Raw genomic sequence first — 27,895 nt, 5'->3', positions numbered from 1 at the left:
CGGCTTACTAGTACAAACTTATTGTGCTTATGGTTTTCAAACCATAAGCACATTATGAATGAAACTGGAATTATGGCAAGTCCAAATAAATGCAAACAGTTAGTTACATTTCAGTGTTAGACAAAAATAATCCTAAAAATGGGGGGAAAATATTCAACCTTACTTTTTGAGTTGACATAAGGATTTGAAAAGAAATTTCAGTGTTAGACAAAAATAATCCTAAAAATGGGGGGAAAATATTCAACCTTACTTTTTGAGTTGACATAAGGATTTGAAAAGAAATTTCAGGATTTTCGAAAGAATGATCAATATATTTGTACTTTTGTGACTCCATTCACAGCTTACCTAGAATGTGCTGCTAGCCAGTTTTCAAATAGAATGCATAAAGGTGCAATCTGACAATCAATTTAAGGAACAATTTTATCATGTATCATAGTTGGGCTTAAATGTAAATCATCACTAGAAAAAAATATACCTTGCTACACAGTCATGTGTTATTCATGTCATCATTATTTTGTAGCTCATACATTACTAAACAACTGTTTTCAATATTAGAGCTCACTAGCTGTAAAATTAGAACCAGGATATTGTATGAACACCTTAAGAATTCTCTAAAGCCCCGTTCACAAGAGTAGATTCGACCGGTAGCGAAAACCGGTTCTTCCAACGTCTCCCGTTCACATGGGACAAGCATTAACTGCCTCGCCGAATTGGAGGTAGAACTTGGTTGAATGTTCCTTACCTCTCGGGAGCAGGGCAAATGGGGAGATTTCCCGTACTATACTGCGCGGTTCACTTAATTTTAGTTACTGTGCTCGCTGGACTGTCCGCGAAATAATCACGCTGATAGATGTCTGGGGATGTGATAGCATCCCCCCAAAAATTAGACAGAACTGTACAAGATACGGAAATTATAGACAAATACAGACACGGTTATCTGATGCTAGGTATTCCAGAAATATCGTTCAAACTAAAACTAAAGTGCATATCGGCTTCAGCGCGACAAGGGACTCGGTACCTATTGAATGATTTTAAAAAAAAATTTAAGCATTTTCATCTACTTTTTATTAAATGGTTTTGTGAGACAAAATAATTTTAAGCTGAAAAAGTTTTTGCTAGTATTTTTTTTAATTAAAATTTTTGAAGAAAAATTTTACAATTAAAATGTCTTTCTTCTACAATTTTCAGTGTTTCCCCCCAGTTTTTTTATTGTATTTATTAGAGTGTTTTTAATAACTTCAATAAATGATTTTGCAATTAATGAATTAGTTTCTGAGGAAAAAAATACACTTTTATCTAAAATCTTTAAAACAGATATGATCTCAGTCACATTTTCATTTCAAATAATTTTTTCCTTTCAGTATTTTGCAAAACCCATCCTTGTTTCTATAAAGTATATAATTTTAAATAAGCTTTCAGTTTGCATTTGCAGTTTAAAGAATACAAACTCTCTAAATAGACATTTAATCATTTCAAATCTTTAAAATTTTATTACTGAATTTCAATACACACATATGTATATAAATCAAACCTAGTGCTATTTATTCAATTGGTAAATATAAACATAAATTACAAACCTTTTTTTAAAACTTTATGTGGCCAGAAAAATTGCAAAAACTCATAAAACGCAAGCAGAATTTTTCTTTACCTGTTTCTGTTTTGTAAAACACTTTCAAAACAATTTTAATACATTAATTAATTATAATATTGTTGTGTAATAGATTGATAATAGTTCGTAAATGATTGTCATTACACTCAAATCCGATGATAGCTTAATTAAATTTATTTTATCAACATAAACACTTCAAAATTCTGGAATATTTCACAGAAATAATCGTACAAGTGTTTAGAATATCACTAAGTATATATAATCAGTAGTTATGTTTCAATCTAATAAGAACGTTAAACACAATGGAATGCAAAACGCATCTTAAGAGAAAGTTAACTCAGAAACATCTACAATCTCACGCTGAACTAACAACTGGTAACAATAACAACTTATATAGCATAAATAATGTCATAAAAATAGTGTGGTATAATGAGATTATTACTTTGAAACCGATGTTTCGAATTGATGCCCAAGAAGAACCAATATTTCCCATTCTGCTTCATTGCATATCTTTCAAAAAAGTAAAAAAATCATCCAATTAATTTCCTTTATCATTTTTTTTTTAAATGCGAAAAGTTTGTTTTATAAGCTGTGAAAATGTTGGAAGTTTGTAATCAATATATTTTTAGATATGAAATTTTAAAATTAATGGGTGTCAAATGTCTAAAATATGAATTCAAAAATTCTCCCAAAATATTAAAAAAAAAATTATGCTAAAAATTTCTTTTAATTTTTTTTTCTTCCGCAGTGTGTTATGGTGCAAACTATAATATTCTGAGATTCTCAGTTTATTTGTTAATATTTGCAAAAAGTTGTGTCAACTTTAAATTTGAAAAAAATCTAATCCTCTAAAAATCAAAAGCGTGACACCACATCCACAAGCAGTGTATGTACAAAGTTTTGAGTTCTATATCTTATCGGGAAGCAGTTTAAAAATCCATGACCATCTTTTAACCATAGCGACAAGCACCAAGAGTGAACTAAATAACAGCTTATAAAATAATAATAATAATAATTAAAAAGCAAATATTTTTCAGGAACCATTACGAAAGTTCACGTACTAGTTGCGAAAGTACAGATTACAAAATTAACAACAGTAAACCACGTTAAAAATGTGTAAACAGTATTAGAAATCTGCCAATTCGGAGACGTGATTATTCACAGAGGCTTAGGTGTAATGGGGAAGGAAGACGGTGGTCTTCTGAATGGGTCCTAAAGACGAAACTCTTTTATGTCTTCTTTTTCTCCCCTTGCTAACGGCAGCTGTGTGAAGGAGCGTTGCATGTGAACGGGGCTTAAGAATTGCAGCCTCTACAATAGAAAAATATCGCTCCATTAGTTTCTCAAATTCAGGGACAGATAGCACATTAATTTTAGAATGTCTTGTTAATTTTATAATTATAAATAGAATTTAAATAAAATATATAATGAAATATGTATATAAAGTCAAATACTTTGTCAAAATAATTCTGTGGTACTGTCATTATATTAAAAATTTTTTAAAAAGTTTAAATAACTTGAGGGTTTGGGCAAAAGTCATGGCAACTATTTTTTTCTTGTAGATATGTGAGTGGATCACAAAACGCATATGTGTCGTGTGGAATTTCTGCAGGCATAGTGTGTATGCAGAACAGATGGCTCTGTGGTAGCAAGGGCTCTGAAATCAGTCAGTTGGTGAGTTTTGTGCGAGATGGAAGTAACCTCTGTTGAGCAGCGCGCTTACATCAAAATAGCCGTTCTACGAGGGAGAAATGCAATGAAATGTCACAGGAATAATGTCCTACCATATCATACAGTAGCACGGTGGGCTAGGAAAGTTTCAGCAAGGATGTGTGTCAACCAGTGATGAGCAACGTTTGGGACGACCGGTTAGTGTGTGGACCGACTTGGCATGTGCCGTCATCAAGCACCTCATGGGTGAAGACAGATGATGGACATTACTGGAGAGGGCAAGTGGCATCGAGAAACACACCGTCCACAGGATATTACATAATGAGCTACAGCTACTCAAAATCGCTTCGCGGTGGGTACCGCATGCACTGACGGAAGTTCATAGGTGGGTGCGCTATGCAATATGCTCCGACCACTTTGCATGCTGGCAGCAGGATGACGATCAATTCTTGTCATGAATAATCTTGGGAATGAGATCGATCTCATTCCCAAGATTAAGGAACTAATACGTGGCAGGCGGTTTGGAACACAAGAGGACATTGCTAATGCTGTGCGCCAACAGATGACCCGATTCACACATGGTGCGGCAAATGCTGAGGCTGATGGTATTCAGCACCTCCCACATCGTTGGCAGCGTGAGGTGACACTAGTAGGGGACTACATTGAGGGTCTTTAGGCCCATGTTTGTCATGTCAAATTTACATGTATTGTGTTATCATTCTTTTGCACGATGAAGGCCATATTGCTCTGTATACTACCGTAATAAATTTGTGTGTTACGATATTTCAGTGCTATTCATTGTCCACACATGTAGTTAAGACCTTGTTCTTTCGTCTGTATGTGTCACATTATCAACCGGACTGGTATCTTCAAGAAAAAAAATAGTTGCCATGACTTTTTCGCAAACCTACGTATTTTTTTTTTTTTTTTTCTTCATCAGCCATCTTCAGTGTTAGGCAGTGGCAGCTTGCTATATGAATCAAGAGAAACACTGATTCGTGTAAAAATTTTCTATACTGAGCATATTTGAACCGATTCTGGCCTAGAGGTTAAATTCAAAAATTTCTTTCAGCTATCAGATCTGAGAAAGCCTGAAAATTTTCAATAAAACATGTGCAGTTATGTGATTCACTTATTTTGGAGGTCACGAACTGCCATTGGTATTAGAAATAATTTGTATGGCACAGAATATCTCATTTTCTTCCAGTGTGCTCGGTGAAGCTAAAAGGTTGGACACCTCTGGGATATATATTTAGGATAGCTATTTTGATGTTGCTTCAGTGATGCAAAATTAAGCTATTTATTAGAAATTGCTCTTTTTTTCTCTTGTTTGATAACATTTTATTTTTCTAATGAGCATACATATATTTATTAAAAAGAGCTATAAATAGTTCCAGTTTCTTTTGATATGGAATTAGAAATAATTATAATTCGGTGTTGAAATTGATTTTTTAGTGTTGTGACTGTAATAAAAAAGGAAAATTTTATACAAATGTATTTTAATGCAAGGTTTAAAAGAATTATGTAAATTAGTATTATATGTTAAAGACATAGTATTTTGAATGAATACAAAAATTAGTTTATAAGTCTGAAAATTTTTAACTACTGTATATTCAGAAAGCAATAAATAATTAAAAAATAAATTTATTTTTGCTTCTATGTATAATGCATATATAAAAACTGTAAAAACGTTGTTTAATTTTAGAGAGAAAGTAAGCCACCCTTTCGTAAAAGAAGTGATCCTAACATTCCACGTTCAAAAAGGTTTGTTATTTTTAATCCAATTTTTATGTTTTTACTATTTCTAATTCTATTTTAAAGTTAAAATTAGAGACAATAATATAATATATATAATTGTACTGTTATATGTAATTCTGTTCTTTAGTGATGTGGATGTGGATGAGAAAAACAGTTCTCCTTTAAATGAATCAAGGAGTTCTTCAAATTCAAGTTTGTCTAACAGGTGCATTTCTTTCTAGATTATTTGAAATATGTTTTATTGTAAATTTTATATCAAACAAAAATAATTATTTTAATTTTTGTGTCTAGAAGTTTGGACAGTCCAAGTAATTCCTCAGAAATGGTACATAGGACTCCCACTTCAGTTTCCGCTGATTCTGTTCCTGCTAATTTTGCTCCATCAAGCGGAATTACTTCTTCAAGTGGGCATAGCACAGGTACTATGCATACTTATGATGATTCAGACCTTGAAGCTGAAGCAGATCCTCCAAATTGGCAAGAAAATGTGGACTGGGATGTCTTGAAGGTTATGAAGCCCAAAGAGAAGAAAAGGCAGGATGTTATAAATGGTAACTTTGTTGCTCTTAAACTTTTCAATTATTACTGATTTACACTGAATAAGTGAATAGCTTTCTGCAGAAAGTTGCAAATGATACTTTAAGCAAAACATATATTTTTTGGCAATTTTTTATTTTTTTTTTATTTTCATGTTTATTACCTAAATTTAATCTGCAACAGAGGAAATGTCATGTCATGAAGAAAAGTGTAGATGCAATTCATTTTTTATATCATACAAATGATAGTATTTTTAATATATTATTTAAGAAACACAATCTGATGCCTAGTTGTAGTTCAGATTGAATAAGAGTGGACTTGGAGAGGAAATGTGCATTCCCATCTTAGTGGGTCTCAAGTAAGGAGATGGGATGTCAGAGTTCACTAATCATTGTATATGGTACTATACTATATCTGATTATAGTCTGCAACTGGAGATGTTTTGCAAAGTGTGCATGATGTTTCTATTACTCCAGTACTGATGCAAGTAATTTCATGAAGATCGGCTAATGTAGATTCTGCATCCAGCCATCCCTTACGAATACTTTTGTTAACAGCAAGCCATCATCGTTACCATTACAGTGGTATTCTCTAGATAGTGAATTGGGACAATATAATTATCAACTATGAATTTGACTTACGAATGGTGATTGGCATGGGATCTATGAATGGTTTTGCTTTTTTCCGTATGTTTTTTTATTACCCCTGAATGGATTCTGTATTATAATAAGGGATTCTAGAACTTAGGATTTCCCAAGCGATCAAGAAGTAGGTGTCCTGTTTCTTCAAGAAAGATACATCATTCATAAAGAAAGGTTGTGCTTGAATTACCTACTCAAATTAAAAATGCGACTTGATGCGAAAGTGACTATGCAGTCTTCGTTCATGCCAGGTCCCCAAACACAAGCATGGTTTGTTGGATCATGCATTCCTGTCATTACTGCAGTATAATTCATTTACTTACTATGGCATTAAAAGTTAACTTTAATGACTTTTGCAAACCAGACCTTACTTATACTGAATCATAACACAATGGCTTATTGGAATAATGACATGAGAAAGAGATTAACTGTTTCCTTGTTATCTCATCATAACATTCAGATTGATGGATGTAATAAAATTAGTGGAAAATGGTGAAAACTTATTCACAAAAAGGGTGGGAAATACTGTTTGGTCTTATTGGCAAGCAGCAATTATTACTAATTTTGGTGGTGTTTGCCTTCAAATGATATTAGCAAAATCATAATCAAAACCAATTAAAAGTTTTCACATTGCATTCTCTTATGATAATAATTTGCATTATGAGCTTTGAATTTGAGATTTTTCTGCAGTTCATATGCGTTCAGGCTCATAAAGTATATGCATGCACCCCATAAATTTAAAATAAAACTCAAACTTAGGAATAAAGAATTGTGAAATCATTCATAGGTATTATTATAAAAAATGATGACAATTTTTAATCTGCCATCAAATAAAAATGAAGTTGTTGCATTCTTCCAAGATTTTACTGTTCAACTGAATTTGTGAAACAGGGTTGAAATGAAGTTATATATCGTCATAGAAACCGTATGAAGATGTAATATGAAAAATTGCATGGAAAAGAAAGGTCTTTGCATTGGAGTCAGCAGTTGTACAGCACTAACCGATTCCTGTGGTATCAACAGATTTATATGGCTCACCAACATTTTGAATCATCTGTACTCTGCCATATTAGTTACTATGGCCAGTTTATATTCACCCTAAAAAAATTGCATTTTTTTAATAGAAATTTATATTTTTGGAAATGAATGAAAGATCATGTTTGTGTTAAAATTTCATTATTTAAAAGCTTTTTTTTTTTTTTGGAGGGGCTAGGGTATAAACCTCGTGCCATTTGACAAGTAGCAGAAAAAGTAATAGTAATAAATAATATTGGCTGTGTTCTCTGCTGTGAAGGATATTAGAAAGTCATGAAATTAGAGAATGTTCCTTGTTGCTGTTCCCAGTTATTCCATTTCATGTAAGGTTGCACCAGAGCATAGGAAAAGAAATAAGCCCTAAGTACGAGGTATGATGCATACACAGAGGAGGAGAGGGGAGGGGGGAACGAGACTGTGTAGCTTAAAAAAGAGTGGAGTTTGGCAGCAACTGTTTGGAATTGTAATGATTGAGTGGGTTCATAGTGGTCAGACTGTTAGTCACCGCTACTACACTGAAGTACTAAAAAGTCTCCATGGAAAAAATTAGGAAAGAAAGGCCACAGTTGTGGAGTATTGGCACCAGGACAATGCACCTGCTCACATGGACCTATATGTCAAGAAATTTCTGACCAGTAAAAACATAACTGATGGGGTGTCCTCCTTATTCACCTGATTTGGCTCCATGAGACTTTTATTTCTTAAAGTTAAATCATGCTTAAAGAGAATCCATTTTACCTCAATTGCAGAGGTTCAAGCAAAAACGAGGAATTTCTTGAAGGACCTTCCAAAAACCTTGTTCTAGAACTGTTACCAGCATGCAGAAGTGTGTAAATGAAGAGGACTACTTTGAAGGTGATAATGTCACGGATAACTAACTGATTCTTTAAGTACAATGATTTATTGGACTAGTCTCTCTCTTTTTTTTTTTTTTTTTTGTATGTGTGTGTGTGTGTGTGTATTGCACATCATATGTGGTATTGCTTTAATAGAAAAACAAATGAAATTTCATTGTTTGTTTCTCTCTTTCTCTTTTTTTTTTTTTTTTTTTTTTTTTGTGTGTGTGTGTGTGTGTGTGTGTTAGTATTTTCATGTTTTACTTTTTTATTACTTTTCCAATTTGAGAATACTCATACTGCAAACTAAAATATGTTGTTTTTGTCTTTCTTAGAATTGTTTCATACTGAAAGAACTCATGTTAGGAATTTGAAGGTTTTGGATAGACTGTTTTATAAACCAATGCTTCAAGAACAGCTCCTTCCTCCAGATTTTCTTAATCTTCTTTTCCCAAACCTTGAAGAGATGTTGGAAATACATGTTACATTTAATAATAAAATGAAAGCTCGACGAAAAATGGAACCAGTTATTGGAGATATTGGCCAGTTAATGTTAGAAATGGTAAGAAATTTTTTAAAAAAAAATTTATTACTGAAGCTGTTATTTAGAAATCCCTTGTTTCTTCCATATATGTAGTTCATCTGGGTAATTACACATAATGATTTAAGAATGAGATATGATCCATCTTTGAAAATTAGAATTTGTAGTTTAAAGCTTAAAAAATAGAGGAGACTTTACTGATTGAAAAAATATGTAATTTATATAAAGTTTTTGCCTTAATAACAGAGATTATTGCATTTAAAAATGTAAATGAATGCCAGTTGTGCATTTAATCGGCAGTAATACCAGTCTTCAGAGCCCTGACTTATAGGCAACTAGCTGAAGTATCCAGCATTGCTTAGGCTTTTCTTTATGTTGGTTTAAGGTGAATTATACTACATTTTACAAAGTTTGATTAAAAGTGTAGATGTTATTTAGATAGAAAACAAAGTTTTTTTTTCTGCCATATTGTATTGTCAAGCTTGAGGGTACACTGTGTTTTCATTTATCTATCCGGAGCATAAACAAATAAACAGTGGGCATGTCTACTCTTAAGCAAGCCATCTATAATTGACCTTGTGAAAAGTATGATGTTTCCAAGTCACATGGTGCTTCCAGGTTAATGCCTCTAATGTGAAGTGTCTGCCCCTTGCTTTGTTGATAATCATGGGAAACAGCAATAATTTTGGCATAACCTATGGTAGTGGTAGCCTCTTTTACATTCAGAAGCAGATTTTTCTGAGGCTAGTTCCATTGCACAGCTTCGGTGAGTCAGTGGTGCATAATAACTGATAGGGAATACTTTATTGAAAGTGAGCTTGTGTAGCGGTATTCCTAGTGACTCGGTAGCATTTAAGGTATCCGACTACGTTCGATACCCTAATTTTGAAAAAGTGTACAAATAAACTCATTTTTGGTGTTAATTAGCAGAATGCTACCTAAAATGAAAAAACAATTTATAAACATATTATTAAAATGTAATTTTTACTTTTTTCTCACATTTTGGATAAAAAAAATGCATTCAAATTACTTATTAAAGCATAAGGAATAAAATGGACTAAAATTGAAGTCATAAAGCAAAATGTCTATTAAATGTATCTGTTTGAGTACACACAGTAGCTATCTTTCGAGAAATTTTTCTCTCTTCATTTACAAAATTGTCTGCAAAAATCTTAAATATGTATATAAACCTAAACTTTTAGTCCGTTTAATTCCCAATATTCTATAGAATATTTGTGGGAAGTATCATAAAATTGCTATAGTAATATTTTAGGTTACAGTGTTTTTCGTATTAGAAATGTTGACAAAAACAAGTTTTTCAAAAAACAAATTTAAAGTTTTATCTTTAGAAAATATATTAGAAATTGATATTTTATATTGCTTTGCTAAAACTGCCCTGTTTTGTATATTACACCTTCTGTTAACTCTTATTTTAGAAGATTTTTTCTTTAAAGGAGCTCTTAATTTTTTTCTTGTGATTTTTGTGGAATGTAAAGAATGCCGTTTTGAATTGACAATCCCAAGTTTTATCAATACAGTTATATCCCTTGACAGCATATATTGTCCATGTTTCATATTAAGTTTTGCTAATATTTTTAACATACCCAAAAATCCATTGTTAAACTATATTACTCCTATATAGGAACCAAGTCACAATGTTGCCAACTCAAGAAACACTTGTTTTGGTATGATACGTTATTAAAACTCTCATTTTCATTTGTTTTGAGTTTCGAAACACACTGGACAGGATAATGCAGAAAATAGATTTTAGAATTTCAACATCGAATATTCTATTACCAGCAGAATTATTAGCTTCATTATAATTTTCAGAAAATGTTTTATTGTTTCCTAGTTTCAATTCACTCTCAGAATTTTTCACAGTATATCTGTTTCCAGCAAATCGTCGTTTTTTAGAAAGAAAAGTTCCACGCCGACCCATTATGACGTTTACAATAATAAAGTGAAAATATTTTTGTCACAATGTTAAAATAACAAAGCAGAATGAGATAAAAAAATAATACTGAATAACTGCAAGCACGCGAAATCAAAGTGTAATCAAATCAAAATGTAAAGACAAATGGAAAGTTTGCCAAATATGATACTGAAATTTCGAAAGTAATCTTGCTTCCAAGCACATAATAATAATACGTATATTTCAAAATCATCTTTTGAATATTGCCAACAGTATTCAAATAAAATATTCTTACTTAGAGTTGTCTGTGTTCCTTAAATATCAACTTCCGGCTATTTAAACAGCAACTTCCAGCTTTTTAAACAGCAACTTTCGGTTCATGGTGTAGAACAACAAAAGCAATAACTCTACTTCTAATCACCAGAGAGACAAAACAAAAATAGTTTTTAGAAGCTAAAATTATAAGCTTTAAATTAAAGTAATAAAATTTTTTTGAAAAATTTCTTCAAAATTGACATTCAGAACGTAGTTGGATACTTTAAAAATCTATCGGGCAATGCACTGCTTTCTCTGTATCCATTACTGAATCAATGGAAGAAAAATAGATACAACATGCACCTAAATTCTGCTTTGAAATTCTTCACTGTTCTAAAAAGAAAACAAACATAAGTGCCATCTACCGATTTTAGCAAGAACTGTTAGCAGGGATGCACCAATGGTGTTGTGAACCTAAGATGTAAAGGATTGCAAAATTGAAAAACTGTACACAAATATGAATATTTATTTTTTGTAAAAGAAAACAATTATGAATTCCTTGTGTAGCATATGTGACTTTCACTGATAGCGGGAATGCAACAGTGGGGTCATTAACATAAGACTGGAGATGTGTATGCATGATGGATTTTATGAGAGCACCTTTCTGATATAAATGCTCTGAGTGTGGGCTACACTTTTTTTTTTTTTTTTTTTTTAAGTAAAAAAGGGCTTTACCCTGAGGAACTATTGTTTTCATTTCGCGTTGAATCACTCTGAATGCTCGTTTCGCTTTTCAAACTGTTGCCACCAAATACTTATCGCCCTGTATTATATTTGAAGGAATTAAATGATGAAGAATCTGCATAAATGTATGTATATTTCTCGCATTGTGATAAAGCAATGGTACCTAGAGCCATCAAATTTTGATTGACATAATCCTACTGCGAATATGGGCATCTGGAACCCCGAGTTTGAAATTTGGAATTTGTTTTATTATCCATTCCAAATTTTGTAAAACTTTAATGAATATTTGATTAACAGACTCAAGGATTTCAAAGTAAGCAATGACAACGTTGTATAGAAAACACATTTTTATCTCCAGCACGTGAGAATATGTATCGAAAATTTTAAAGATATGCCCAATTCAAAATTATTTTACAATATTGCTCTTGAACAGAATTTTATGGTTTAAGTGCAAAGAACATGATATTTAACACACAAAATGTTAAATTTAACACACACACACACACACACACAAACACACACACACACACACACACAAAAAAAAAAAAAAAAAAAAAACTTTGGATGCAATTTAAAATATGAAACCTTTCAGATTTTTCTTTTTTATTCATAAATTATATCTTTATATATCTAATGAAAATAAAAAGAACTGCCTTAAAAAATTACCACCTTTGAATGCAGGAGAATTATTATTATTATTTTTTAATTATTATTACCTGAAGAAAAAACTAGCTTATAAGAGAATAAAGCAGACATACTTAAGAAGAATATGTAGAATTTGCCATTAGTTTAATAGAAACAACTAGAAGTTTCTGTGATTTTTTTAAAATAGTTTCAAATTAATAAATTAAAAAAAAGAGTTTAATTTATTCTTTAAATTATTAATTACCTGAAAAATTTTAAATTAAATAAACAAATATAAATAAAGTAATAAAGATAAATTAAAAAATGATAAAAAAATGCTAGGTTATGTATTAACAGCTTCAATAATAATAATGAAACCTATAATTGCATTGCTCTCTGAGTGCATCTGGCTTTTCTCATTTGTATTGCTTGCAAATTATTTAAACTAGATCACTTTGTGTATTCAATTGAATAACGTCATCTGTGTGTTTCATTATTGAAATTACTTTATTTTGCAATTTTTAAATGTTTTTTAGTTTGATGGGGCTGCTGGGGAACATTTAAAGCAAGCAGCTGCAAGGTATTGTCAGAATCAGTCCATTGCCTTGGAGAGTCTTAAAATGAGGCAGAAAAAAGACCAGAAACTTTCACAAAGTTTATCAGTAAGTTTTTAATTAATATACCATGTAAATTACTTTAAAATATGAAATAAAAATTATTATTGTTTAAAAGTAGCATGAAAAATAAAAAAAAATCATTCTGTATTCATAATTTACTCTCTATAAAATTGAAAGGAAATTACAAAATCAAATTAGCCAAAGAACATAAAATTTAGCTTAAACGTTAATATATTTTACATTGGGATAAAATTTAATATTAATTTATTATGAAAATGTTTACACATTTTTAGAATGATTTTGGTGAAGAATTGTTGTTGTCTTGTCCTAATTCGTGGAAGAATGGTTGCCAGGGCCTCAAGGAGGTCGGACTTACATTCAACCAATTTTGAGGGGGAGCACCATGGGGGGTTCAAAGGTCACTCATCCCTTTCCCCTACCACCAAACCACACAAGAGGACTTTCGGCTCACTATATATTTAGAGTGCCCCTATGCCATAAAGACATTATACATTTACAAACAACCATACCTTTTCCAGGATTTGAACCAGGGTTCTTCAGTATTGCAGCAGACTCCACTAACCACTGTACTGTATGGGTGGCAGCAAAGAATTTGGTGGGGGAAGGAGACCTGCTTTGGAATGAGAATTTTTGGCAACGGCTTATTATTTGTCATGAGAAATATTGTCAGTTACTTGTAGAGTCATTAGGATTTTTGAAGCAGGAGATGTGAAAAAGTGCAATGCCCTTGCCATGACATGAACCTGGACCTCTCGAAACCATTACACTCTCAAATACATGCCTAATATGGTAACCATTACACTATGAAGGCTTGCTGAAAAAAAGGGCGAAAATATATTATATTGTTTTGCGATTGTGCGAAAATACATTACATGTTTATTCATCTTTTAAATGTTGCATGTAAGCAAGCTCTGGATTAAAGGATATGTTCTGGCACTTCAAAGAGAAATATTTCTATTCTTTAATTCAGAAAAACATTGTAAATATGTGAATTATTAATTGGAAAGGGAAAAATTGTCAGTCATTAATTCTACATGGGAAAAAAGACTCCAAATAAATACCCCAAAAAGATATATATATATATTGTTTGTAAATTAAGTTGTTGGTAACAAGGGAAAATCTGCTGCTTGAGAAATCAATTGTAGAATCTTTAAATATCTGTAGCAACAATATTATATCTGTTGCAACAATAAATTAAATGAGAAACCAAGATTTACAAATTAAAAAATCTGATGTGTACACCACATGACTTCCTTGCACGGAATATTAAATTATACGCATTTTTTCTTGCATTTTATTTAAACTTATTAGAGTGAATTAAACCTACTTCGCCGACAGTGCATAAACCACACTAGAATAAATGCATTCTTAAAATTCACTTTGTTTACCATAGCGACACTCTGGGGCTAGGTTTACTTAACAGTATTATATTTCGTTCATATTATAACTCAGAATGCACAAAATTTATATCATTTAAAGAATTATCTAATCGTTGCCACATGTTCTATTCAAATACTATAATAAAACTAGAACTATGTATTAAAGAAATTAAGCAAACAAAACAAAAAAGAAACAGTTTTCACAGACAATTGAGTATTTCTCAATTCAATTTTCACTTCAGGACAAGGCAAAAATACATAAAAACTCAAAATATCTGTATTAAAAATTACGAAGTAAATCTTAAACGCTTATTTCCTCGAAAAAATTTCAGAAAGGATTAAGCATGATTTAAATAATAAATGAAGATGTTATCTTTGTTGTTGCGAAGCTAAGTTTCTCTAGACTGGCAACAAATCCGCTACTCATCTGTTTCAAATGTAAACAAGAGCAAGGGCTGCCATCAAATTAGGCTTAGCAGCATTTAAACAATTTTAAAATTGTTGATAATTCTAAAAGTATTGCATACAGATTTACTAAAGGCATAAAACCCTTAACCGGAAGATAAAAACAACATAATTCAATCATTTTTAAAGCAAAAAATGTACAATTTACAAACATATAAGAGTAAAGAAACTGAGATCACTGAGCCGGGTAACAGAGTGGATATATTTATAAATATATTTATATATGTTTGGCGCGGCCGATTGAAACCAAAATATGAGGTGCACATCTACATGTTATAATAGTCTTATATACAAAATTTCAACGTTCTGAGGCTACTCGTTTTTGAGTTATGCGAGATACGTACGAACGCATGTACGTACATACGCCACAAAAAATTCTCTTCAGAATTCATTTTAAAGCAGTTTTTTAGTTTTTTTTGGAGGAAAAGAGTCTTTTATTCTGTCCTTACGTACAGATATCACGCAAAAACATCGTTAAATTGCATTCGAAAGTGGTCAAAGTGGATATTTTCATTGAAATATGCTGCCTGAAGCTTCCTTTTTACTTCATACAAGGAAGTAAAAAGCTGAAAAACATAGTGTTCAATAGCTTTTGCCGAGGCATGTAGCTTTATGTTGAACAATTTGTAGAACTCTATATGAAAGCGATTTAGAAGGAGATAAATGGAATTAACATTATGACCCTTGATGAAGCATGAATTTTCCTAAATGACTGTAATAAAAAAAGCTGTATTTATTGCAAAATATTACTAAAAAATGTATAAACCTCCTTCTGTCAATGCAAAGAAAAATCAGTATGAAGATTTTATGATAGTTGCACAGTTCCCTTACAGTGGGAAATTAAAAATAAGAAGAGTGGGCAAAATTGTTAAAATTAACCTGACACGCTATCACGAGGAATTTTTATTTCCAATATTTACAGGAGAAATTCCACTTCTTTATTCGAGTGACTTTCAAAGTGTGAAACTTCATCAAGACAAAGCAACAAATTATGCTTTGAAAAGCACCACTGCATTCTTTGTAAAAATTAAAACTGGTACAGCTGTTTTATGTATATCTTTTTAATATATTCCTACAAAGTACCCTGGCATTTCACCTATGGATTATCATGGCTTTGATCTTTCATAAAGAGCTCTTTCTAAGCACAAACTCACCATGAGTAATGTACTCTGGAAAGTAATGGAAGAGGAATGGAAGTCAGCATCCCTGGAATTTTATGAAAAGGTCTTCTATCATGGAAATCATGATGCAGACATATATCCAGAAATAAAGGCTGTCGAATTGAATGTTTAAAAAATACCGTTTTAATTTTAAACATTAGTTAAACGGCTCTGAAAATCATTTTGAAAATGTGTAAATACCCTCTTTATTTGAATAACCCGAATACTTATAAAGTGAATTTTATTCAGTTTTATAGCTCTGTTAAATGAATCGCTGGGCTGTGTGAAAACATCCTGAAAACTTCTGGTTTTTCATATTTTAAGGGTAGCTATGATATATAGATATTTTGAAAGATTTGAAATTTGTATTGTATTCAGAAAATCGGAAATACTATAATAGTACTTGTTTCTTCTAAATAAGAAAAGTGAAATTTGTAGTCAGTTATTGTAATAAAACTCATGACAGTTGAAGTATGGGATATTTAGTCATGTATGCAGTAATAGTTCTAAAAACCTGATATTTTTACAGCAAAAAACATTAGAGAAATTTCAAACAATAGCCTGAATTGAGGATTCAGTGGTAAATCACAAAGGGATTATTTGATCTTTATTAAAAATTAAACAGAGGTCTTAACTTTCCTAAATTGCTATTTGAATATTGAGCTTTTTTCATATAATTCTTCTGCAGTTAGACCTTCTTTTTTTTTTTTTTTTTTTTTTTTTTTTTTTTTTTTTTTTTTTATATATAGCTTCTTTGTGTTACTTATCAGTGTCAGTTTCATTCCAATTCTGTAAGCATTTATATAAACAGACATATAAAAAATATCAAATCAATTGGGCTGCGTGTGAGTTGATGTAACTAAAGGCTTTGGTGAAATAAAGTTTTCCACTTGGGTTTCTTGCATTCTCTCTTAAGGATTTGTTTTTGCTATCAGAATTGATTATAAAATTTTACAGCAGAAGTTAAATTTTTGGTATTAATAGGGCAGTTTTAATTCTCTTATGCATATGACACATTTTTTAAAATCAGTGGCATTGCAGCTTTATTATGGACAGTTTACAGCTGGGGTAAATAAACTAATATACTATTATTATTATTTCAAAAGAAAAAATTGAATTTAAATACAAATTTAATTAATTCTTTGCACTATTGCTGCAAGGAATGAAACTTAAATTTTAACAAACATGCATATACGTAAAAAAGCAAATTTAAAGTTAAAATCATTAAAAAAATGTGCAAACATGTAAAAGATTTAATTTTCGAACTAATCTACAATATCATTTAAATTCAGATAGCATAAGTAAATCAAGTTCAAAACCAAACCATGAAAAGTTTGTTCACGAATTTAGCAAATTAAAATTAATCTCTCTCTCTTCTTTTTTTTTTTTTTTTTTTAAATGCATAAGTGAATAACTGTTGAGCAGGCAGGAGACAGACTTATGAAGGGGAGGTTGCCTTCAAACCTAACTCTTCAATCATTCAATTTGTGTTTCGTCATTCATGCATGTTTGTTAAAACTATTATTATTATTGTTATTTTTTAAATTTAAAATAATCATACTTGAGTGTTTTTTTTTTTTTTTTTTTTTATTCAAATTGTTTTGTGTAGGATGCTGAAGTAAATAATCTGTGTAGAAGGCTCCAGTTGAAGGATATTATTGCATCAGGTTTCCAGAGGCTTACTAAATATCCCCTTTTACTAGAAAATATTGCAAAATATACTCCACGTAAGTTATAATATATTAAGTTTTCATATTATTGAATGTTTCAGTTGCTTTTATGTATACTAATTAAACTTATTCATTTGTCTGTTTTGTCCATTGAATTAATATATTTTTGAACTAGCGGAAGTACACAATGCCAGTTAAGGAAGTACACAATGCCAGATTGAGAGTAATGTATCTAACAACAGAGCGAATGATATCTTCTCTAATGATGATGCAAAAAATACAATTCACAGTCATGCATTTTTCAGTCTGATACGATATGAAACCCTGGTAAAAAATTTCAATAGAAAAATAAACTAATTCTCCCTCATTATATCAGCAACAATTGCATGCAGTTTTTAATGTTTTTCATCTTTTTAATCAAATGCTCTTCAAAGCTCAAGTTCCATCCAGTATTTCACTTACAGTCTGTATTAGTCGATTAAATGTGGCAAAAAATTGATCATAACTGATCAGAAATCAATAATGTGATTAAACAAACACACAAATAGACATTCTTCTTTATATATATATATAGATTTTGTAAAACTTGAAAATTTTTTATTAACAAACTCTGTATTTTGAAAGTGAGCTGTAGCAACACTTTTCAAAATAAGGCATTTTTATCTCCAACACGCAAGACCAGAAAAATTCAGAAACCATTCAGAAAAATTCATGTTTTTAGAGTTTTTAATTAATATCTCAGCTGATTAAAGTCGTATGAAGATGGGACTAGTTGAAATGGCCTCCCATGAATTTTTGGAAACGAGAGTAATGTATTTAATGTTTGGCAATGCTATTTTTATTTACAAACAAAAGCTCTACGATTTGGAAGCGAGCAGTGGCAACACTTCTTGAAATAAAGCAGCTTTTTATCTCCACTGTATGAAAGAGTTGCCTATTGTAAAAATGAGGGCAAAGTGTTTTCAGAGTTTTTAATTAATATCTTTGATTTTAGCTTTTTTTTTTTTTTTTTTTTTTTTTTTTTTTGTGTGTGTGTGTGTGGTGGACATCAACCTTTCTTCTGACCTAGAAAAGTATTGTAGAAAGTTTGGTGACGATAGCTGAGTTAATCTTTAACAAACAAACACACAGACATTTTTCTTTATATATATATATATATATATAGGTATATAAAACAGAAGTCACCAAAGTAAGACTCTCGTAGGGAAGTGGTGTGACTTTTATGCAAGTAAAATTTTGGTATGAAATATGGTAAACTAAAGCTAATTTATTTCTTCGTACAAAGTTAGTAAGCTTACATTGATCAGTGTCCAAATGCAATTATTTATTTCATTCTGTGTTATTTAATAAATTTAATAGCATTATTCAAAAACATGAAATAGATAAATTTAATGTATTCTGTCAAACAAATTTATAAAGAAAATCTTTAAAAGTTAGATTTGTTTGTTTGCTTTACAGGAAGTGTCTCACAAGTAGCGATAAAAACTTAATTTGAATGGTTCTTAATTTGAATATCTGTTGTCAACAGATATATGGTTTGCTTATTGTGGAATGAGCATGCAGAGGAATTATTAGATAATTTTTGAGGTAGTAGAAAAATTAAGTTTACTCACTGTGGTGCAGATTTAAGAAGAATCCAATGCTTCATGAGCATTGCTAAGCTGTAATAGATCAACATTTAGAAAAAACTGTCATGAATAAAATTGGAGTACTTAGAAACTGAAGAAGGTTACTTTTACTGCATCAATCTGTATTAGACTTACTGCTTCAAGCTGTAATTAGACAAAACAAAAGTGCCGCAAAACTTCATGTCTTTGATGCATCATCACATGCTGAAGGCAAATAGACACTGAATGATTGTTTAGAATCAGACATTACTTTCCATTTGATACTTCTTTCACAACTAGACTTTGGAAAGTTTAGTTGTGGTTCTCTTTAACTTTCCTGAATTTCAGCTTGCAGTTCTTATTTACATGAAGCTTGGCCAACCATGGTATATATTGAATTGAAATAACATACATTTATAAACTAAGTTTTGTAAATTAATATTGTATTATATTATTAATGATGTGCACTTTTTATAAGTTCATTATTGTGGTAAATTTTATTTGCAATTAAAATAACCTCCATAGATTGAGTAATATTAAAACCTGTATTTCAGCCAATACACAAGAGTTGTCAGATCTGCAGCGAGCTGTTGAATGCAGCAAAGAAATTCTTGTTCATGTTGATTCTGCTATCAAGGAAGCTGAAAATATGCACAGATTGCTTGATATTCAGAAGAAGATGGAGAAGAGTTCTTTTGAAAAGGTTGAACATCCAATAGTACATAGTTTTAAGGTAATGCAAGTAATTCCATTTATAATGCTCAATTTCTGCCCTATTTTGAAAGTTTTTTGAAATATTCTTAATTATTTGATAGAATTTTATTTAGAAAAAATAAATGCATCACAGAATTTTCTAATGCATGAATTTTTTGTTTTTTATGATTAAATATGTCAGTTTTGATTTTCATACTTATTAACAAATTTTACTACATTTCAGAAACTAAAACGTCATTTTTCAATGCATTTTTTTAAATTCAAATTTATAATTTAAAAGTATATAGTTTATACTTTGCTATGTATCTGCTCTTAATTTTTATTAATTAATTAATTTATTTTTAAGAACTTGGATGTCACTAAGCATAAACTACTTCATGAAGGACCTCTTACTTGGCGACTTAACAAACAAAAAACTGTGGAAATGCACGTGGTTCTTATGGAAGACATACTTATCCTTTTCCAGAAGCAAGATGAAAAGTATATTTTAAAATTTCATAATACGAATCTAACAAGTGGACGTGAAGATACAAAGATTATGCACAGTCCAATTCTAAGAGTTCACAACCTTTTAATTCGTAACAATGCCACAGGTTTGTTACCTTCTTTTATTTTTAATTCTGATTGGTTAAATATATTTTTATGCTACTAAATTAAGGAGTTTGCTATAGAGAAAGAATGCACCTAATCCATTTGTAAAAAAAAGATAAACACAGCATAATAATGAATGAATAAAGAGAAAAAATTTTCTAATTCACTTGTCTCATAGTTAGTACAAAAAATGGCAAAACATCAAATGACTAGCTGGTTACTAGTTGGTGATATTTTAATCCAGTGAATAAGGTATTCAGTTCATATGCATGATATCTTCAGATAACACTTATTCTTGAGCCAATTCAAGTGTATGTGTGTTAAAAGGAAAGAAATTGTGGACCAACTACATAGCTAAAAAATGTACTTAAAAATGCAGGATGCTTTTTCTGATCACTTGAGGGAACAGTATGATTCTCAAACATATGTAAAGGGGTAAATGATATGATCACCATTCTTAATAATTTTTTTAACTGTTTGATTTGCCAATATTGCCATATTCCAGGTGCTTTGCCAGATGTGTACATAAATAATTTCATAGAGTAAGTTGGTACTCATCTATAAACAACACATGGACCCATTCATGTAGAAAACAATTGTTTTGTTCATTACACTAGATTGAATATGGTGTTGTGTTCAAATATATTAGATGCATTTAAGTAGGTTTTCACGTAGCTTGATGCCATGCAACTGCCAGTAAATTGTTGTTATTTGTTATCCGAAATGCTACCAATAAGTCTAATTCAGTCAGACCTTCATGTGCTACGTTGATAGCAATAGGCAGCAAATACTTGATGTCTTTCATAAGAAAACATTAGTGACTTGCCTTTAATTCCTTAGCCACTTTTGAATCACATCTAAAAATATTAACTTCTTGAGATGCATGTCTCAGATAGTGTCTAGCTTCAAATTTCCGAATTGAGCTGTTGTATGTAACATCTTTATGATATATTTTTTCTCTATATTTGTCTTTTAAGATAAACAATAACACTTTCATACAAGGAATTAATAGCTTTATCTAATGTCAAGATTTCAAGTAATGTCTTTAAATTGATTTTAAACAATTTAAATCTAATTGATTGTTAACTTTTATTTTTTCCTCATTAGTTCTAGGTAAGACTTATGTTTAACTTCATGTTCATTTATTTACAGTTGTAGAAAATATGCATCCTGGATCCTTAACTTATTCTTATGATCCATGGTGGATTCTTAACATATTCTTATGATTATATTTTGGATATTTCAGATTAAAGAGCTAAAAAGTTTTAGGTATTGATTTGTTTTAAATTTGCAGTTCAATTGCAGATATTTGACTTTCCAATTAATTTACTTGTAGTATGTAATAATTTCATTTAATTAGAAATTTCTGAAACCTATATTTAAATTGCTCATGATTGTAACTTTTCAAAATATTAGAAATGCCAAGGAGGGAAGTTTTTGTTATTGTGAATAATGTAATGTGTTTCATGATACTGTTCTTTTTTTGTTATGAACTGCGTTTTTCTCTTTCCCAGATAAAAGAAGTATCTTTTTAATTTCATCTTCTGAAATGCATGCCATGTATGAATTTGTAGCAGCTACAGCATCGGAGAAGAAAATGTAAGACTTAAAAATTTCACTATGTCATTTATTTCTTCAAATTATGCAAAACGAGTATTTAAGTTTTACTACACTGTCTTCCAAAAGTTAAGCAGGCAATGGAAATTAGCAATTTCTGAAAATGTAATTGAATTTGATGGCTGAAAATCCCTGCAGATGCAGATGGCTGTATGCAAATATCATTACAGCTAGTAATGATTGACTGTCTGAATACATGTTAATTAGGCAGTAATTGAAGGTGCCAGCATTCTGAAGTGTTTGAGGAGGTTCATTTAAATGCTGATATGGAGTGTGTATTATTTTCATTCAATAATTTTTTATGATATATCCTTGTTTCTATAAATGAAAGAAGACGAATGGCCAATAATGAGCACTGATGTGCTGTCAGATGCATCAGAGCAGGATAGTCAGTCACAGATCATGCTCTTTTCTTTGCCTTTGATCATTGGGTAATTTATTGAATATGGAAACAATTCTAAACAAGTCAAATGGTTGTTTTTAGGCTTGTGTTATGCCAACCAAGGGTTACCACGCCCTTCTGAAGATTCGGTGTATTGGTGTAGTAGTCAAGCTGAATTGACAAATGATTGCATCTGTTACATTCATGGTTGCAGCATCACTTGATAAGATAGTACCTGCAAATATTGAACATGCCTGAAAGCTTCCCTTGCAGGTCCAAGTACCACATTTTTAGGCTCTTCAAACCACTCAGCTCGGGAGTAAGATTAAAGTGATATCGTCAACATCTTAATTAGACTGCCTCACATTGGTGCAATGACCTGTTCACAGTCCAGATTTGCCCTATAATAAGATGATAAGCATGTAAGTGTTTGGAGAGAGTAAGATATGTGGAATCATACCCAGAACATTATTGTTGAACATCATCAAATGTGTCACATCCGGATGTAGGCTGGAATTTCAATGGGATAATGCTCTCAGCTGTACACACCTTTAAAGATGCCTAATGAGGTCTATGCTGTGTTAGGATAAAATCTTGCACCCCACTGTAAGATGCTCGGAACCAATATCAATTCAGACTTCTTTGAGCCATTATCATAAACGAGTATCTGAAGAATGAGGACATTTTTCATATAGAGTGGCTGCCATATTTCTGTGACCATAATCCCTCTGAAAATCTTTGGGCAGCTGCCCCTACCCATTTACCCCCTCCAGTCACATTCAGGCAGTTGGGAATTGGCATAATGGAGGAGTGGCCATTGCTAGCATCTGTGTCAGTTGATCACCTCATTGGAAGCATGGGCAGCTGCTATAAAGTATGTGTGAAGGTCTGAACTGGCCTTATACTTTATTAATGTAAGTTTTGTTTGTTTGTTTTTAACTTTAAACATCAATTTGTTAATGACTCAGATGTGATGTTATTTTATAATTTATGAAAATCAAATATTGTTTTCATTTTTGTTCATAAATGTATATTTTTTTTCATGCATAAAGACATTTGCTACCTTCATCTGCAATTTGGGTTAATCAGAGCTTAACTTTTCCATTTTTGTTGTTTTCGCTATCACATGCTTAACTTTTGGAAGGAAGATGTACATCAATAATTGGTTAATCTATTATATATAGTATGTGATATGTTATATCAAACATATTTATTTCATTTTATGCAGTTTAGCATTTACTGTTTTTATTATTTACATTTCCGTATCCAAATGCCAGTATTTGCCCAACAGTTTATTGTTTGATACTGCGTTAAAATCCTTTTGTGCTTAAAAAGTTTTGGTCAAGTTTGAGTTGAGGTGTTGGGCAATTGAGATGCTAATGTGCAGAAATAGAGTCAGTGTTTATGTGATGTCAGTTTGGAAAATTTGAAGTGTTTATAATGAATCTTTCATTTGTTTAGTTTAATTAGTTTAAGTTAGATTTCCTGTGATATGTATTTAAAAAAAATATTGTGAAGTTTTTTAGCATTATTTGTTTTGTAACACATGAGTTATTAAAAAGCTTTTTTACTACCTTCTCTTGAAATAAAGATATCTTCCAATCTTTCAGATAGTAATTTTTGTATCTCCTAAATAGTCTTTTAAACAATAATTCATGCGAGTTTTGTTCTTGCATGTGAAATCAGTTGAAACCAATGACTGATTTCATATTCCTTGAATTAATAAATGAAGTTTGATGAACTTCTTTTCTTTGTCTTGACATACAACAATTATTTAAAAATATTAGTTTGTCAAACAGATGGTAACAGAACACAGTAACGAAATTGCTAGTGATCTATGATGTTAGAAAAAAAAAAAAAAAAAAACTACAGACAGTGCTGATTCTAGACTGTCAGCCGCCCATGTGCAAATTAAAGTTGGCCACCCTTTTTAACATACCTTATGCTTTAAATTTTTGAATTCCTATGAAACACTTGAAAAAATCATCTAAATATGGGTATGGAATGAATGAAAATCAAAGAGAGAAACATGTTAAAATAAATGTTTTATTGTCAGAAAAATGCAATCTACAACTACAATGTAATAATAAGATGTAGTAATACCTATTAACACGTTGAGCGCGGCGCCGAATTTGCTGTCCTTTCCATTCAGCCGGCAGTGAGCTAAGCCGTATGTTTGTTTAAAATGTTTCAATACATTTCATTAAAACTAAATTTGATCACATTTCATTGAGACTATGTTTATTTTTTAACTTTAATACTATCAGTCTTGCGGACTGACACCAGCCAAACGAAAATTCCAGTGCCGGTCCCCAGGGACCGACGACGGCCACACGGAAAGTTCACTGCCGGTCCCGTGGGACTGGCGCCGTGCTCAACGTGTTAATATGAGTAAATAACAAGGGAGTCAAATAACCATTTTCATTTTTTGTCAATTAAGCATATTTCTATATCCTAAAAATAATTTCAAAATCTTCACTGAAGACAAAGAAAGTAAACCGGATAACTAAATGTTTTCTTATCTTTCAGAAAATTATAACAAGATTTTTCGAGCATTCTTAGAGGCAAATTAATCTAAAATATTTGAAATGTCTACCGCTAATGAAATATCACTTTCAGTAGAAAAAATAGCCAAATTATGTGAAATTGTTGATTGATATTAAATAATTTTTAATCAAATTTAATTTTAGAAATGCCTTTCACCTGAAGTAACACTGATTGGTATAGTAACAAAAATTCTAAGTGCAATAGATAAATAAGGGAAATATGGTGTTAAATCCTGACTTAATATATGATTCAGAATCTTTAACCGGCAAATGCTTGAAATAGATCTCAAAAAGATAATAGTTCATTGGGCAGTTCATGTATTGTCTAAGTCCCTTTCTATTTTTCCATCCTTATTTATGCAACTTTTTTTTCCCTTCAAATTATCGCTATCTTTAGAATGAAACATTAGTAAAAAACTGGATACTAAGAAACAGCTTTCCAACAAATCAAAATGTTCTCCTACTGAATTGACAGCAGTATTTAAAATTTGAAAGTAAAAATGGACTTTAAAATTTAGTCTAGGTTCTATAACATACATATTCATCATGTGACTCATAGTGAAACATATGAGGTTTTTTGTGCTAAAATAGATGATTAATTGATAAATATGGCAATGCTTTTGCCATTTCTTTTCAAAATTAAACATTTCTTAATGTTTCGACACATTGTGCTAAATCTATATTGGACTGCCGCAACATTTTTGAAACAATATTTACTCTTTCTAGCATTTCTTCGAGTTATTCTAACTTAATTAACTGATTTTTGAAGGCCAGTTGAAAATGGCATAAAAAATTGCAAATTTTGAAGTTAAATATCCTGTGTAATTTTTGTCATACGGAAGTCAAACTTCTTATTTTTTTATTTTTTCATAACAAGTGTAAAACTTTCTCCAATATACTGGGAGACCACATTAAAAGTTAGGTCTATTTGTCAAAAAATAATTTTTTTTTAATGTCAAATTCCCAAAACATGAATATTTTTGCCATGTAAGACACTTCTGTTACTGGAAGTTTATGAATATGGCCACCAGCAATTTGAAAACAAAGGCTGGGCATATGCATACATGCAGTAAAAAAGGGTTAGATTCACAGCTAGATGTTACAGCAGCCGTATGTACAAAATTTCAGTAATCTACAGCTAATAGTTTTTGAGTTAAGTGAAATACATACATGTGTGCATATATACGCACAGATTTCACGAAAAAGTCCCTTTTGAGTCCATTTTTCAATCAGTTTTGTAAAAAAGGGTCTATTGTGTATATATGTACAGATGACATGGGGGGGGGAATCGGCCAAATAAATTCAGGAATAGTCAAAATGAATATTTCCATTGAAGTATGATAGCCAGATATTTTTGCAATTACAATACACCCTTTACTTAAAGAAATCGTTTTACTTACAAGGAAGTAAAAAGGGAAATATAGAAATTATTGACTCAACTGCCAGATGTAAATAAAGGAAAAATTTAAAGCTGCAGTTGATTCCTAATCAAATTACTCAGTGATATGCAGAAGATAATGTATATTTCCATTACAGAAAATGTCATTCTTTTTCTTTGGAATAATTTAAATGTACAATTGATTCCAAATCAAACGACTCAGTAATATGCAGAAGAAAATGTATATTTCCATTATAAAAAAAATATTATTGTTTCCCCATATCCCAACAAAGCACATAGCTTTGTTTTGAAAAATGTTAAAGTTATCAAGTAATGGTTTTATTTTACCAAATTAAATGCATTTATAAAGTGTTTACAAGAATTAATTCTGTTACATTTTTATTTAAAGTTGCATTATGAAATTTCTCCAATTTTTCTTATAGATATTTTTAGTCTTTTTAGATTTATCAATCTCCATCTCATTTTTTTAAATATGTCTGAAATTTTTTTCCATGCATTTCATGAACTTATTTTCTTTAATTTGCAAGCACTCATGGCTTCATAAAGGGGGGGGGCAACTTGCAAATGTTAGAACTACAGAAATGTTGCATACTGTCATATTTTCTTGTAATTTTTATTTTCTCCCCCTCCTTCATGTTTCATCAAAAATATCAGAATTCTTAAAATTTCTTTTGTGGAAAAAATAACTAAAAAATGTAGAATTAATGTTTCAGAAAATGATAAAAACTGTCCTCTGTGGAAGTGTTAAAATTTTAAATGAAAGTGAACGTTAAAAATTTGCATAAAAGTGTAATGCTTAAGTGAGTGTAATGCTTGAGTGTAAACTGTCAAGCATTTAAATGACTGATGTTTAGTTCAAATATGACTTTTACTATACATTTTTCATATTGCATATTTTTAAAATTTATTTATTTATTTATTTATATATATATATAACCAAACACCTTTAAATCAGAAGAGGGAAATTGTACAGTTTTTGAAAGAATGGGAATTTACAAGATAGTTAGTTACTATGTTAAGTACCTTGTATTCTATGTTTTATGGTGTTACATAATTTAACATTCACAATCTCTTTTGGAAGCATTTGTGTTTCTTCTTCAGTCAGCCCTCTTTTTCTTCTCAGCATTTTCCTGTAAAATGAAGAAAAATAATTCCCAAGAAATCTCGCAAAAATATGGAATATTCCAAAGAAATGCAAAGTTTGGTTTAAGATGGAACAATTGAAGTTGTTCCAAATTCTGAAGCCACAGAAATGAAAAGAGAATAATAGAGAAAATTGCATCCTTAACACAATGTCCTTTGAAAGTGATGAGACTTAAGGGACATCAAACTTGACAGTTTACCTTGTCTTTTCAGCATGGAAAGTTGGGGAAGAAAGGTATGACCACTTAAATGGACATCCCCATCCTTTTAGACAGAGAATATTAAGGCCAATATAATGGCCATTCCATCCCAAAAAGGTTAAAAAAAACTCAGCCCACCTGCAAGTTGTGTTTGAGACCATTGGTAGTAGATATGTATAATAGTTTTATATCATATGTAGTGTACTGCTGGGATTAATATT

The 27,895-nt window shown here is 30.8% G+C and overlaps 1 protein-coding gene across 3 annotated transcripts in view; it reads left to right on the top strand.

Annotated features, from left to right (window-relative positions):
* The window catches only part of RhoGEF2 (Rho guanine nucleotide exchange factor 2), a 265,990-nt gene that overhangs the window by 188,946 nt on the left and 49,149 nt on the right, over positions 1-27,895 (top strand). For 2 of the 3 annotated variants that reach the window (XM_035365907.2, XM_035365909.2), the window contains exons 24-32: positions 4,986-5,044; positions 5,166-5,243; positions 5,330-5,589; positions 8,423-8,649; positions 12,700-12,825; positions 17,415-17,532; positions 19,637-19,815; positions 20,143-20,389; positions 21,902-21,986. In XM_035365907.2, the coding sequence (XP_035221798.2) occupies positions 4,986-5,044; positions 5,166-5,243; positions 5,330-5,589; positions 8,423-8,649; positions 12,700-12,825; positions 17,415-17,532; positions 19,637-19,815; positions 20,143-20,389; positions 21,902-21,986 (1,379 nt within the window). The remainder of the gene's footprint in view (positions 1-4,985; positions 5,045-5,165; positions 5,244-5,329; positions 5,590-8,422; positions 8,650-12,699; positions 12,826-17,414; positions 17,533-19,636; positions 19,816-20,142; positions 20,390-21,901; positions 21,987-27,895) is intronic. The other variant, XM_035365908.2, reaches the window with a different exon arrangement.

Source organism: Stegodyphus dumicola, chromosome 1 (assembly GCF_044657685.1).
Source record: "Stegodyphus dumicola isolate Sdum_Otavi_A_Nest chromosome 1, ASM4465768v1".
NCBI classification, from domain to species: Eukaryota; Metazoa; Arthropoda; class Arachnida; order Araneae; family Eresidae; genus Stegodyphus; species Stegodyphus dumicola.
Note: the sequence above shows the minus strand (reverse complement) of the source record. Positions and strands in the feature narration are given on the sequence as shown.